A 13,950-nucleotide genomic window follows, 5' to 3' on the forward strand; every position below is an offset into this window, starting at 1 on the left:
AATAAATACAAACCGCAGCTTGCATTTTTGGCAGTTGAGAGTGCCAACCTTAAATGTTTGGTGTTCTGCACTCTAACTGGTTTACCTGTTTCTTTTTCAGAATTTTAGCCTGTTAACTGGCATAGACTTTAGACTTACATGTGCTTTAAACAGGAATGAGTCCTCACTCTCTGTAATAGCAGGCATTATTGCTAGCACATTCAGCTGACAGCATTTGGGCTACGGAGGCAGTATATCTAATATAGCCCTAAGATGCTACTCCAATATGTATTGCATTTTTCTATAGAAATCTGCTGAGTCCTTGTTTCAGAGTACATGATAGTTATTTAAAATCACATTTCTGTGAAAATAATTATTCTGTAACTGAAAGCTATACTAATGGTTGGTAACTGTGTTTTAAAAGTTTGAGGACCTGGTTTTTGTTAAACCCTCTTCTTACAGTATGCTTCTTGAAATAGGCCTGTTGCTGGTCTTGATGTTAAATTGCTCATAATAGATAACAATGATTATTGGTGACTCCAATCCAGTAATACTCTAATTCTAAACTGGAAAGCCCACTGGATGAAAGTTGCATGTTTCTGTTACTGCTTTTAGCACCAGTAAAATCGCTTGAGGGAAGACAACAGAGGATGAAGGTTTGTGCCTCTGGTCCGTTCACGCAGAAGAAGAAAGGTTGTAACTGCAGGACATTCAGAGAGGGGCAGCGGCCGAAGAAGGGTCTGCTTCTGTGTGAGGAAGTATTCAGAAGACCAAAAGAGACAGCTGAGATGTAAAGTATGATAGACACCTACAAAATCATTAAATGGCACAGAAACGGAGTGAAATACTTCCTGTCTTTTCCATTACAGCAACCATAAGCTGTCTAGTAGGAGTTAGGTTCTAAGGAAATGAACGGATGCAGCTCTTATGCAATGTGTAGTAAGGTTTATTGTCATGGCAAGAAGTCCTCCTGTGTGTTGAAGAATTTTGCATTGTTACAAGGAGAATCTGGACAAGTACTGGAAGAGATCCATTGGAGGATGAGGAGTCAATAAATACACAGATTTCCTCAAGTCTCACCAAGACTTGAAAATGTTTCACTGTTGGGAGAAGTATCATATACCCTTGCTCTGCTCTTACTCTCCCCTAGATGCCAAGTTTCCATCAGGTAGATGTTTTCTTTTGTGGGAACAGTAGACAGGTTAATCAAGATATTTTCTTTCTCCAAATACATCATCAAGCAGTAGGTAATCATGACAGTGTTATAAATAGAGGCTGTTCAAGAAAGAGAAGGGAGCCCAGTTGCCAACAACCAGAACATTGTTAAACCCAGTTATAATTCATTTTCCTACAGTTTCTACTTCTAGGGAAAAAAAAATCACCCAAACATTGCTGACAGTTTTACCTTCACTCTCATATTATAAATGCAGAAGGAAATTCAGGAAATTGTACTTTCTGTGAAAAAATCACAGCTATAAGCTTTGCTTTTGAGAGAACAATTATTGTTTGATCTCCGTCTGGGGTGAGACTGAGATTGGAGCAGATTTTATGGTATTTCTCTCCAGTATGCCCTTCAGTAGTCTTGAGGAGAGGACATTTGACTGGTTTAAAATAACAAGGCTGGCCCAGTCCAGTACAGGAGCTGGAAGATCTGTGTTACCTTTAATGTGAGAAGGGATTGGAAGTGTCAGTTCCTTTTGAATCTAGCTTACCTTTGGCACTATGGAGGTTTCCAGGAAAGTTTTACATAAGGAGAGGAAATAGACTTTAGTCACACTTATTTGTGTTTTTTAAAACCGAATCCTGCCAGCTAAGGAGAGAAGAAAGATACAAAGTGGCATGTGACAATTCTGTAGCAGTGATTGAACCTTAGTAGAGCTGGGAAGTGTTACCTGTTAGCAATGTTTGTCTTCTTTGACAAGGTGGGTTTTCTGGCTTGCTTTGACACAAAATATCTTGTAGAGAGCAGATGTTTAGAACTTGTCAGCCTGCAACATAATGGGAATCTAGCCTAGTTCAACAAAACTATTTAGCATATGCTTTTCTTGCTGGTTTATTTTTATTCTGTTGAAGTTAGTGAGGCAGTCATTTACTGTTAGGAGTGCATGAATGGGTAGAAAGAATAAAAGCTGATAACAGCCATGTGTTAATGTTGGAGCTTCACTGCAAATGCTATTTATCTCTTGGTAATAAATTTGTAAATCTTTAGAATGAGTTAATGTGCATTTGACAGCCCAAGTGGTTTAGGCAAAAACTGATATGTGACAAACTGCTTAAGTCACAGTGGCTCATGGGTTGAGGTCTTAATTTACCACATTTTAATGTGATTGGTGATTAAAACTAATTAAATGTTACGCAAAGCAGCCTGCCCTTTTTAGCTATTTGACTAACTACTAATGACTTTACCTGGAGAAATGGAATGTTGTAGGTTTATGATCTAAAATGTTCAGAAAAAAAAGAAAAACTCCCAACATATAGACATCAAAACTCTTTCCTTGCATGAGATAAAGCTGGAAAACTTAAGCCACATTGTATTCTTTCTAAGGAGCAGAATTCCCATCCAGTCTTGTAATACAAGGTGCATCTTGGTCTTTTTATTTAAGGCTTCGCTTTGTTGCCTCTTACGGGGATTTTGCTGCTGTTTAAATAAAGAAATGTTTTTGTCTTGCATGCACTTGAAGAAACTTCTAGCAAGCTTTTAAAATTTTTTTTTATTATTGAACTAATTTTTATTCTATAAATCAAGTGATTTTCATAGAAAGTAACACTATTGTTTTATGGCATTTGGGTAGGAGTTTTTTTGAAGAAAAAGAGGACTGTGGCATGTTTAAGGAATCTCTTAAAGAGGAAAGTTAATCTGATTTACTGTATTTGTAGTCTAAAATCTCTTCTATTTCCTGTCCTCTTTCTTATGCTTAAAAGTGGCTAGGTTTCATGATAGGACTGAAGGAGCATGCCTTGGAAGGAACCAGAGATTCGGTGATCTCTGGGGAGTTTTAATGAAGTACCCCCTTGTCTACACTTAGCATCAAAAGCTTCTTTTTGTCTCAAGATAGATTCCTTAGGCAGTGCTGATACTCCAGAGTACAGTTCTGTGTGCCATTCCCCTATAATAGTGTGATTGTGTTTCATTAAACAAAAGGACAGCATTTACCTATCAAAAGAATTTTTTAACCTCATCAGATCATCTCTGAACTGTAAAGCAAACTTATACTGCAAGTAAGTAGACACCATATCTATTAAAAAAAACCAACCAACCAAAACAAAACAAAAAACCCACAGCCAACACAGTAAGTAGTAGTTTGGTGAAATTATATCATCTGCCTCTTTTTGCATTGTGCCAGCAGTGATTCTTGCATCTCTCTGGACAGACGTTCATTCAGCCTGTCTACCAAACTTCAGTGCATCTATGGAGTGACCATTTTCAGGTTCTGGTTGTCCTCATTTCTTCAGGGTTGTATAATCTGAATCTCTTCTGTGCTGAATTAGGTTGCTCAATTTTTCTCTTCAAGTTGTATTTTCTTAGGCCTTCAGTCATGCTTTTTTTCTTTTGAACACTTTTCAGTAGCATGTGACTTACTTGAGGTGTGGTGCCTAATGTAGCCGCTGTATTTCAGCTGAGTACTTGTTACTAGCACTGAAAAAAGCAGAGATGACACACAGAGCTATGTTTCCAGCTTCTTTCTATTATGTTTTTCATGATAGCTATAATCAATCAAACATAACTTCCTAAAACCTTAATTCTTTGGTTCCAGGTTATATGGGATGTACAGCCCTTTAATGATATTACAGCATGCCATAAAGCCCATATTAACACAATTTCTGAGTTGCAAAGACCAGCTGCTTCTCTGTCAGTAATACAGCTGAACTTTTTCTTTCTCCACTATCTGTTTGAGAGCTTTTTGACCCCCTATTTATGGTTCCTGTGCCTTTGAGAGTGGAAGTGATCTAGGGTAATGCTTAGCCCTTCACGGAAATCACAGATGCCCTCCCCTTTCAGCTTAACTACTGATCATTTCCCATCCCACAGAGCCACTTGTGTCACACTTGGCACATAAGCTACATGATGGATTGCTCACCTTAGGCTTTTAGATAAATCATTCCTGTGACCAAAGGAAAAGCTACAGCACAGCACAGCAGAGAGGCGATCTCTTAGATTACCTTATCTCAATCTCAGCTCCGCCAGACTGCTGCTCCTGTGATCCCTTCCCTCTTAGCTGGAGCTATGGCAAATGCATCTGGAATGCGTGCAGTTAAGGCTGTTGCCAACATAAAGGGACAGTGTTGTGAGACCTGTATTACCTTTTCTTGCTTTCTGGATCCTAGAAGGATGAGTTCAGCTGAAACGGTCTTCCAGCAATGCGTGCAGTCGTAACAGAGATCTTCACCATGTCCAGAGGTTGCTGATGAGTTCTTTCCTCTCACCCAGGGGGAAAAAAAAAAATAATAAAGCCACAACCAAAAGACCCCAATACAGATAGCTTGGCAGTTGATGAAATGAATGATGGGCTAGGTTAATATTTTTAATCTTTCTCCTATCTGCTAGAGTCTTGTAATGCTGTACAAAATGGCACTTACCCGATGTTGACCAAAGGATAATTTGTCTGCTGCAATTTGAACTCTTGCCATGGACTAACATTTGGCAATATTTTCTGTCAATACTTTATATTCCTATCAAGATTTCATTTTTAAAAAATACTGAGAAAGTAAAGTGGATAGTTGGACCACATTCAACTTATTACATAGTTTGAAGCAAAATGACGTAATGAAAAGATAACCATTATGTGCTTCAGCAGCCTGTTATGAGATTGTCATTTGATGCCCTAATATATGAAAACATGAATAAGACTGGAGGTCTTGAGGAGCGTGGCTCTGATAAATATAACATGTGCTTCAATTTCAAGGCTCGGTGGTTTTCACACAGAAAGAATGTGCCTGTGGTGGTCTAGGAGTGAACATATTGTGTGGCTTTCAAGTGACTCAGCACTGTTCCACCAGCAGCGAAGTAGAACCAGAATTGCTATAATCCTCCAGCAGAGGATCAGCTTTTATGGCACAATCTGTTTCTTTTCTCAATTACCAAGCAGCATATAATAGAACTTCACAGGAAGATAAGAGGAGGAAAAATAGCAGAACTGAAAAATTCTTGGCATTTTTGCAAACCTGGATTTTTTTGCTTCTTCAGATTAAAGAGCAGGAAAAAAGCTGTCCTAATTTCAAGTAAGCTAATCACTGTTTAAATGTCACTAACCACTGATCAGATGAATTTTGCTTTATTATTGGTTATATTAATTTTTATTTTCCCAAATTTTGAGTTTTGGACAAGATGTGAGGTGTAGCTGGAAGAGCAAGCTGTATGATGTGACTTGAAAAAGTTGTCTGTGGAAAATGTCCTCACGACATGGAGCAGTGAAAGGAAGTGTAGGTTTGTAGGTAGCATAGGTTAGGAAGTGGTTTTGATATGCTTCTATTGTAACTGGGGCCGTGTGGGGTTTTTGCTGAATGACAGGATTAGCCTGCTGTGCTGTTTGCAGGCGAGTTCATGGTGTATCAAAGTCGGGGCTGTGAATGTACCAGCAGTTGTTGACATCCAAGCCCAGTGAATCAGAAAGGTTGTGTGATGAGAAAAATGAGGTCAGGCTGAGAACTGGTAGTGCTGAGGGTTCAGGCAAGATCAGTGCAATGGCTGCACCTGCCTGTTAAAATAATTGATAATGTGGTGAGAGTAAAGCTTTCTGGTTGGACTTAACCATTCAAAGACAGTGACCTTAGTAGAAAAACAATTAATGGAATTGCTCATGTCATGTTTTTGTTTTGAGTTTTTTTAACATGCTTTTATTTTCCTTTGTTGTGCGGTTTTAATCAAATATAATCAGATAACGTGCCAAAGATCTTTAGGTACTGTTTTTCTTTTCTGTATTCTAGAAAATCAGGTTTTAAAATCTCTCATATCTTGTATGCATGAGCAAGTTTGTAATTGACCTGCTGTTAAATTGGAGAGAAAAAGAGCTTCTGGGCGTAGCATGTCAGAGAATAGCTAACAATATTAAACAAGTTAAGATTGTACCATTTTGCTCTTTCAAGATACTGTATTATAAAGCAAGATTAAGTTTATTTGAGATAATTTTCTATTAATGAAACAACTGCTAAAATTTGATTCTCTGTTGTGCCACTTACAAATGAAAGTCACAAATGCTTTGGAATCCTGTTGTAGGTAAGCACTGACTAAGCAATAATGCTAAGGTAGCTTTTTCAGTATGATCACTAGGGATTTTGTCAGCATACTAGCACATTCTAAGTCCTTTTCAGTTGCTGTTTTTCTAGAATAAATATACAGGAAGCAATGACAGTAATAATTCTGCAAAATAACATTTTCTTTCATTAAGTGAGGTCTTGATGAAGGGAGGGGTTCTGTTGATGTGAAAGAGCCTTATTAAAGCTCTGAAACCAGGTCCATTTGGGCTCTGCTACCTTATCAGCCATCTTCTTTCTTCTCTGTCCTCTATTTCAGCTGCATGTGCCTTTCTGAGTTACTTCAAGTTATCATTTTGGTTAATCCCTCTTTCTCATCCCTTCATCTGTCACGTTAGTTTTTTGTCACAACAGACTTGCAAATGTGTTTTAAGTACTAAAGCTGAATTACATTTATACCTTCCAGTATAAAAATGTACCTTTTGGAAATAAGGGATTATTGGATTCTGTGAAAATCGTTGTTATACTTGATGCTTGTATGTAATGTTGATAGATAATTTTTTTCTTTGCAACTGTCTTTCTAAATAGTTACTTGTGATTTCTGCCTTTTACCTTTTGTTGAGTTCTAGCTTTCATACCTTTATATTAAATTTCTGACCATTTTAATGGTTCTTCTTTACTAGTCTGGTTTTCAAACATCCTTTAAAAAAACCTCTCCTTCAATCTTGCTGCTGTTTTTAAAACCCATTAATGAAATCTTTAAATAAAAAGAAATAATTATTCACATGCAAAGGTCTTCAAGTGTTTTAGACGAGTTTCTCAGTGACCGCCTGACACTGGTTTTGCAATCAATATCTTTTAAAAATAGAAGCTTTGGCCAAGGTGCTCTTCTCTTTCATGATGCTGAAAGTGTCAACTTGAACTACAGCCCTAATTTGGAAATAAAGAAGATAATGTCAATATTTAAATGTCTGTGTGTGAAAAAATGGGTTATTAATATGTCTGTATTATTTCAGGAAGATGTGGAAACAGGAGTCCACCTTGATCCTGCCATCAAGGAAGTTCAGTACAATCCCACTTATGAAACTATGTTTGCACCTGAGGTAAGAAACAATGTTGGTTTTTAGAGCAGCAATGCCTTTGGCTTAAAGGGCAGAGGTTGTATAAATTTCCTGTGAATTTCCTATAAGACAACTTCTTTGGATGCTTGCTGCATTTTGGAATATAATTTTGGCGAACTAAAAAATAGATTCTACACAAGTGTGTTGGTATTTTTAGCACTTGAATTTTAATCTTCTGCATAAAGTTCTTCTAAGAAGAGTCTTAAAATATTTATCAGAATTATAGCTATGAAAATTAAAAATTAAGCCGGGAAAATAGCATTATAAAGACATTGAGTTAAACATGAACTGCATTGAAGTGTTCCTTTACTATTTTCAAATTTTTACTATTTACTCATTGTTCTCATTAGGGCAGAATTAACATTTGTAAGATTTGCAGATACATGACTTTTAAGAGGAGGATTTTACATTAAAATCGAAATACTTTCAGTTTAATTATTCACATCAGTATTATGAATTTTAGTAATTTGAGCTATGCTAAATTTGTGTAATGAAAAACCTTTTAAGACTGAATTTAGACTGCCTGGTGCCATGTGAACCACTTTCCATTTTGTTAAAACTGACAGGCTATCTGGAAGATAAAAATAGCTGTTCAAGCATTTAACTTTTTTTCCATATTTAACTTCTTTGTAGAGTTTGTCTTCTCTTTGACCAGGGGTTAGCATTCTAGGTAGACAAATACTGTATCACTCTCAAATTTCTCCATTAGTTATGCTTTATGTTTACAAAACCTTTTGTGGAACCACATAAATTGGCCTTTTTGTAGCAAGCTTGTAACATATCAAAGCCATGATTTTTAACTTCATTCAGTGCTGCTGTCTGTAAATGTTTTAATTAGGGGAACCTAATGTGGGACAGCCTTGGGTTTTACCTTCTGAATGCTTGTACTGGTCCCACACTCAGTGACAGTATGTGTTGGTTGGTCAAGTATCAACAAGTCTAGTCGATATCAACCTGAGCTCTGTGCCAGTAATAAAGGCTAGAAAGTTCAATCCCGAAATCAACTGTTCAGAACAGCTGTGTGATTACCAAATGAAATAACAGATGAAGGAGCTTACTCAGTAGTCAAAGAAATTTAAAGTTGAAGTGATTTTGCGTTACCATTTTTGAGATGAGTCTCTTTTTTCAGTGGGTTTTTTTTTTTCTGAAGAGGTAAATACACAAAAATAACATATTACTAATTCTGCTCCTTGTTTTAACATTTCTGATGAAGTTTGGACCAGAAAACCCATTTAGGACTCAGCAAATGGCTGCACCTAGAAACATGCTTTCTGGATATGCAGAACCAGCTCACATCAATGATTTCATGTTTGAACAACAAAGAAGAACATTTGCAACTTATGGTAAGTCCTTAACAGTGGAATTCACCTCCATCTTTATCATACCTAGGTTGGACAAATTATGATGGTCTTGATAAAACAATTAATAGGACTGTAACTTCGGTAAATTGCTTTCTATGAGAATTAATAAAATGAGAAAAGACTTTTGAATAAGAATCCGTATGAATAGAGATCATAGTATTTATTTGGGAAAACTAATTTTGTAATTCCTTTTTGAACTGTAATCCAGCGTATGATCTCCTAGCAAGCCCCTCTTAATTAACCCTTCCATTAATTGCATCAAGTATAGAAAACACAAATTCTCACATGATGAACTGTAGATCTGTTATGCAAATAGATTCTTTTGTGTGATTCTGACTCTCTTAAAACCATAAGGAAGCCTTACTGAGTTGTCAGGCTCTTCAGTGATTGCCTCTTGATAAAAACTGAGTGAATCAGATTTGCAGAGAATGGGAATGCATTACTAAAATAGTCTTGGGAAAGACAGGAGCTGTGTTGGTGGTCAGTGTAGTAACTGCTTTCTTATCTTGAATAACATTTTCCCTTGTAAATAGTGGCACTTGAAAAATAAAACACATGAGTCTTGGGGAGGCTTGAGGTTCAAGCAGACTTTTTTATGAACTGTAAGAAAAATTGATTTTTTTTTTTAGATAGGAAAAATATGGAAAGACTATGGATTCTTAACATTCTTTTGCACACATTTGAAAGAACAAAGCTTCCATGTGTTTACATATAGCAATGGTTAATTTTTCCTGTGTTTCATTGTAAGCTTTCGTTTTTGTTTTAAGTTTGATTGCAAGTGCTTGTTCAGATGAAGTATCCTTTATATACTTGAAATTCAGTTTATTAGGCAAGATCTGATACTTCCTGTGTTAACTTAAAATGTCACAACACTCAACTTTTTGCACAACAAACTTGTATCTTTCTTTATTTGTATTTACATTCAAAATACTACTTCTTGCAAACAGTTTTGCCTCAAAAATTACCTTCCTTAACATGTATCCCTAATTGCATTAGGGCTTTATGCATGCCTGAATTCACTTACTGCATTCTGTGATGCGTGAGATTGGGACTTTTTTGCTAACATCTGTGCTAGCTAGGTATTACAGTGGAAGAAAATGCCTAACATCAGAAACTATCCCACACTCAATTTTTCTTTGTACTTGAGTTTTATTAGAAGCTTTCTTGTAAATGTTAAAAATTTAAATATATTAATGACAGAGATTTTCTTTTACATCGTTTTAGCTAATAGGCACTTTTCACTGAGTTGTTAGGATGTGGAATATAAGCAAAATGACAATATTAAGGGATGGATATATCTAGTTTCATAGCATAATTTTAACTTGCTTGACTGTAATTTTGATATTAGAACTTGACAGACAATACAAGTAGGAGCCTCTATTCAAGATCTGAATAGACAGATTAGATTTTGTTCTGTGAAATTAAATGTAACATTTTGGAAGTTGAAATTAAATGTAATATTTTTGTGTGTGTAAAACAGATACTGGGAAAAAGTGCCTGTAGGCATACAGTTTTTTATTTGAGAAGTTTCATTTGAAGAAAGATAAAGCTAGTAAGTCTACTCAAAACCGCTTCTGTTGGTTATGTCATCACTGTATAGCACATGTCTTGAAAGCTGTATTAAAAGTGAGTATAAAAATGTATTTTTAAACTGTAACACTGGCAACTGTGCAGCTATCATTCAGCTTTCTAGAAATGTTCAATAGCTAATGATCTGGATACAGTGACAATAGAACTATGAAAATGCTGAGATACAGGCAATTTAAGCAGCAAGAACTAGCATTGAGAAGCTGAGTTCAAGCTAGAAGATGCAGCAAGTCAGCAAGATATTCCGGCTCAGTAGAAGATCTGTTAAAACAGCACTCCTTTAAGTTGTCAGAAAGTTATCTATTAACATTTTCAATACTCTCTTTTTCCATTTAGAAGGATGTAATAAATATCTTCTCAGAAAACACCAAGAATAAAAATGCAAGTAAAATTGATAGGCATAAACCCAAGCCATAGATCTTTTTCAAGACTGAGTCATAACCTATCATAAGAACAGGAGTAAACCTCTCTTTTAAAAGCTACAGATCTTGAGACTTCTGGTTTCTGTTACTCTGTTTAGCACCACTGCACTAAGGCAGGAGGTCTTGAGCAAATCTGTAATAGCTGGCAAGTAGATAAGCAGTGACTGTAAATGAAAGACGAGGGTAGTAAATGAGATCCTGTATCTAAAACAGCTCAACTGTCTTTCACAAAAAAAAGAGACAGCTTCATAATACATATATAATCCTGAAAGTTAATGCATATTCATTGAGAAACCTGTATATTAATCAGAAACAAACCCAAGTATTTTTTGGCAATTAGTCTTTCTTATCTACTTCTTGTGCAATAAATACTTACTCTTAAAAGTAGATTTTTCTTGTGATGCTTGGATAGCTGAGAACATCCATGCTGTCATTGACTGAGGGTCGTTCCAGCCCTTTGTTCCATTAGAAAAGCAGGCAGCAATGGGTACCTGATGGGGAGCAGAAGAAAGAAGCAAGAAAATACTGATACATCTGAATACTTATTTTCAATATGCATCTGTCAACCAAGGCCAATGCTTATATATTTATTAATTATCAGACAATCTGTTGGGGTTTTCTGTTTTCTTCTTTTTAACAAACTTTTACAGCTGCTTCTTGAACCCATATAATTCTTTTTTGTACAGCAACCTTTTTCAGGCAGCTTTGCAGCTTAGCAGCTCCTTGTGTGAGGAATTACCTCTGCTTTGAACTTGTGGAACTTAACAGCTTTCTAGTTTAGCTTCATATCCCCTAGCATCTTATGCTGGAAAACAAAATGAGCTATCATTTCTTATTCACCATTTCTGTGTGATTTCTTATTTTGTAGATCTTGGCCATAGCTGCTTCTCAGTTTCGGGGTTGTTTTATTTTCACTTGGATAGATCTGATCAATCTTCTTGTTCCTCGATTGCAGCATTTTTGTGCCTATGGCTGTCCTTGTCTCTCTTCTGTATCTCTTCTAGTTCCACGGTGTTGCTGCTGAGATGGAGAGCAAAGCTGTGCACAGTGGTTACATGTTAATCTCACTGTGAATTTGTTCTGTGAGTGACTTGCTCAAAGCTACTTGCTCCATTTTTCCAGATCATTTATCAATATGTTGAATGTCATGGACCTGAGTATGAATCCACCAGCAACTTTCCTGTGCTGTGCAAGGCAACCATTTATTCTTCACAGTGTTTTAATAACTTTTCATCAATTGACTGTGTAAGGACCTGTGGGTTTTCTAAAGTGCCTTTGAGGCACCCCGTAATCAGTCTAACTTGATTTTGTGAAGATATCCAAGATAAACTAAGCTTTGCTCATTCTCAGGATTGTCACCTCAGAAATATTCTGGAGGTTTTGTCATTGTAATTTACCTGTAGAGAAAATTGTGGTGTCTGCCCTCCTACAATATATAATGCTCATCCAAGTGCATACTCATTTTCTTTATTGTAGTTTCTCTTTGAATCTTCCAACCACACAAATGTCTGGCAGGTTGATCTGTAGTTCTCCAAATCTCCTCTGAAACGTCCTTTGAAAGATGGCATTGTATTTGATACATTCCTTTTCTGTCATATTGGGGTGAGAGTATCCGCGTCTGTGGTTTGACTTTAGATCTCTTGGGTGGCTCCCTCTGATCCTGATGTTTTGTTACCACTTACTTGACTCTTTAGTTTCCTGGCATTTCACTTTGAGGTAGAAATAGCATCAAGTTGCCCATGAAGAAAGGTCATGGCACAGGAGTCTGGGAGGCACACCTTGGGTTGTGCTGAACCAGTCTTGTCACACCATCCAGGTATGGCACACCCAAGCTCCACCATAATCAACATGTGTTTAATACAACCCTCACAGATGTTCTTTTCAGTCCTTGATCATCTGTTGGCCTACACACTGTTGGGTACGCTTTCTGTCCCTGCCAGTTTTGACAAAGGACAAGTGTTAGTTTTTGTATCTTGTAAGATTTCCCTTGCTTTTGGGGGCAGGCTGCCTTAGTGTAGTGTTCACATTGTCTGCTGGAGTTGGTCTTTGTATTTTCCACATCTGGATGCAACTTCAACTCTTTGAAGAATAGGTTCTTATTTCTGATAGTTTTTCTTTACTTACTATTCAGCTGTGCTCACTTCCTTCTGGTTGCTTTAAAGTCATCTTTTATTAGCTGGCAGGCATTAGATTTTTTTTCTCTTTCGTGTTGTCTTTGAAGTGCCCCTGCATTTGAAAAAGGCTTTACCCTTTGGTGCTCACTTTCTGTTCCTTTTAAAAGTCTTTTCTTAATGTAGCTCTCCTGTTTTGAGATTAAAATCATTGTTGTAAATGTTTTTATATCTTCCTTTGCTTTGTCAACAATATTGGTTTTATACCCTATTATGGTCATTGTTAAAATGTGTGTCCTTAGAATATCTTAAAATCAAGTTTCTAAACTGCTAAAGTTTCAAGTACTGCTAAACTGGCTTTTTTTATGTGTATCTCTGGTGTGACTGCTTCATGGTACAAGTACATTGTGTAAAAGTCATCACATCTTGGTGTGAGATTTGTGCAGTCTGCTACAAGGAGATGACTAAAATATGTCATTATTACTGTGCTTCTTTCCCTGGCAACTGTTGTTTAATTTCTGTTACCATTTCATGATTACTGCATTTTCTGTCTTAATGGTCACTCTGGGAGTTCTGGCAACTGTAGTCACTACTATTTAGACCTGGAATTTCAGTCTACAGGATCATTTAATGCTCATTAACATTATTAACTTGTTAATCTGATTTGTCTTTAAGCTTTCTATGGCATAGAGCATGTTTTTCCCCAGTGGCATAGCCATCTTATTCTGTATTCTTTCTACCTGGTAAAGCATATATTCTATCCAATTATGTCAGTACTGTCCTACCAATTATGTTTATTATTTTAAAACAAGATATTTTAATGTTACTGTGCATTATTTTAGCCTCTGTCATTTTGCATGTGTGCTTGGGTTTCACATTTGCCTGCCTTCAGTTTAAATAGGATTCTGTGATTATTGCTGTCCCTGTTTACCTGAGATTTCAGATTTCTGTGCTACCTCTTCCTTGAGGATATGAGTTTCTAAAGATAGTGTGTCATTGCAAATTGCTTACTTTTCTTAAGATTTTTTTTAAGTATTATATTTCTTTAGGTATTCTTTAAGTACTCCAGCTATTTTATGAAAAAGTACTATTTCAACCTTCTCAGTGCCATCTGCTTTTTAATTTAAATGAGACCTACCCATCTCAGTAAGGTTCCCTTTATTCCAAGAGTTTAGGG

General features: G+C 36.4%; 1 protein-coding gene across 1 annotated transcript in view; it reads left to right on the forward strand.

Annotated features, from left to right (window-relative positions):
- Positions 1 to 13,950, forward strand: part of CDC40 (cell division cycle 40) — a 38,784-nt gene that overhangs the window by 2,465 nt on the left and 22,369 nt on the right. The window contains exons 2-3 of the mRNA XM_066315236.1: positions 7,188 to 7,274; positions 8,506 to 8,635. Of these exons, the coding sequence (XP_066171333.1) occupies positions 7,188 to 7,274; positions 8,506 to 8,635 (217 nt within the window). The remainder of the gene's footprint in view (positions 1 to 7,187; positions 7,275 to 8,505; positions 8,636 to 13,950) is intronic.

Source organism: Sylvia atricapilla, chromosome 3, assembly GCF_009819655.1.
Source record: "Sylvia atricapilla isolate bSylAtr1 chromosome 3, bSylAtr1.pri, whole genome shotgun sequence".
Lineage (NCBI taxonomy): Eukaryota > Metazoa > Chordata > Aves > Passeriformes > Sylviidae > Sylvia > Sylvia atricapilla.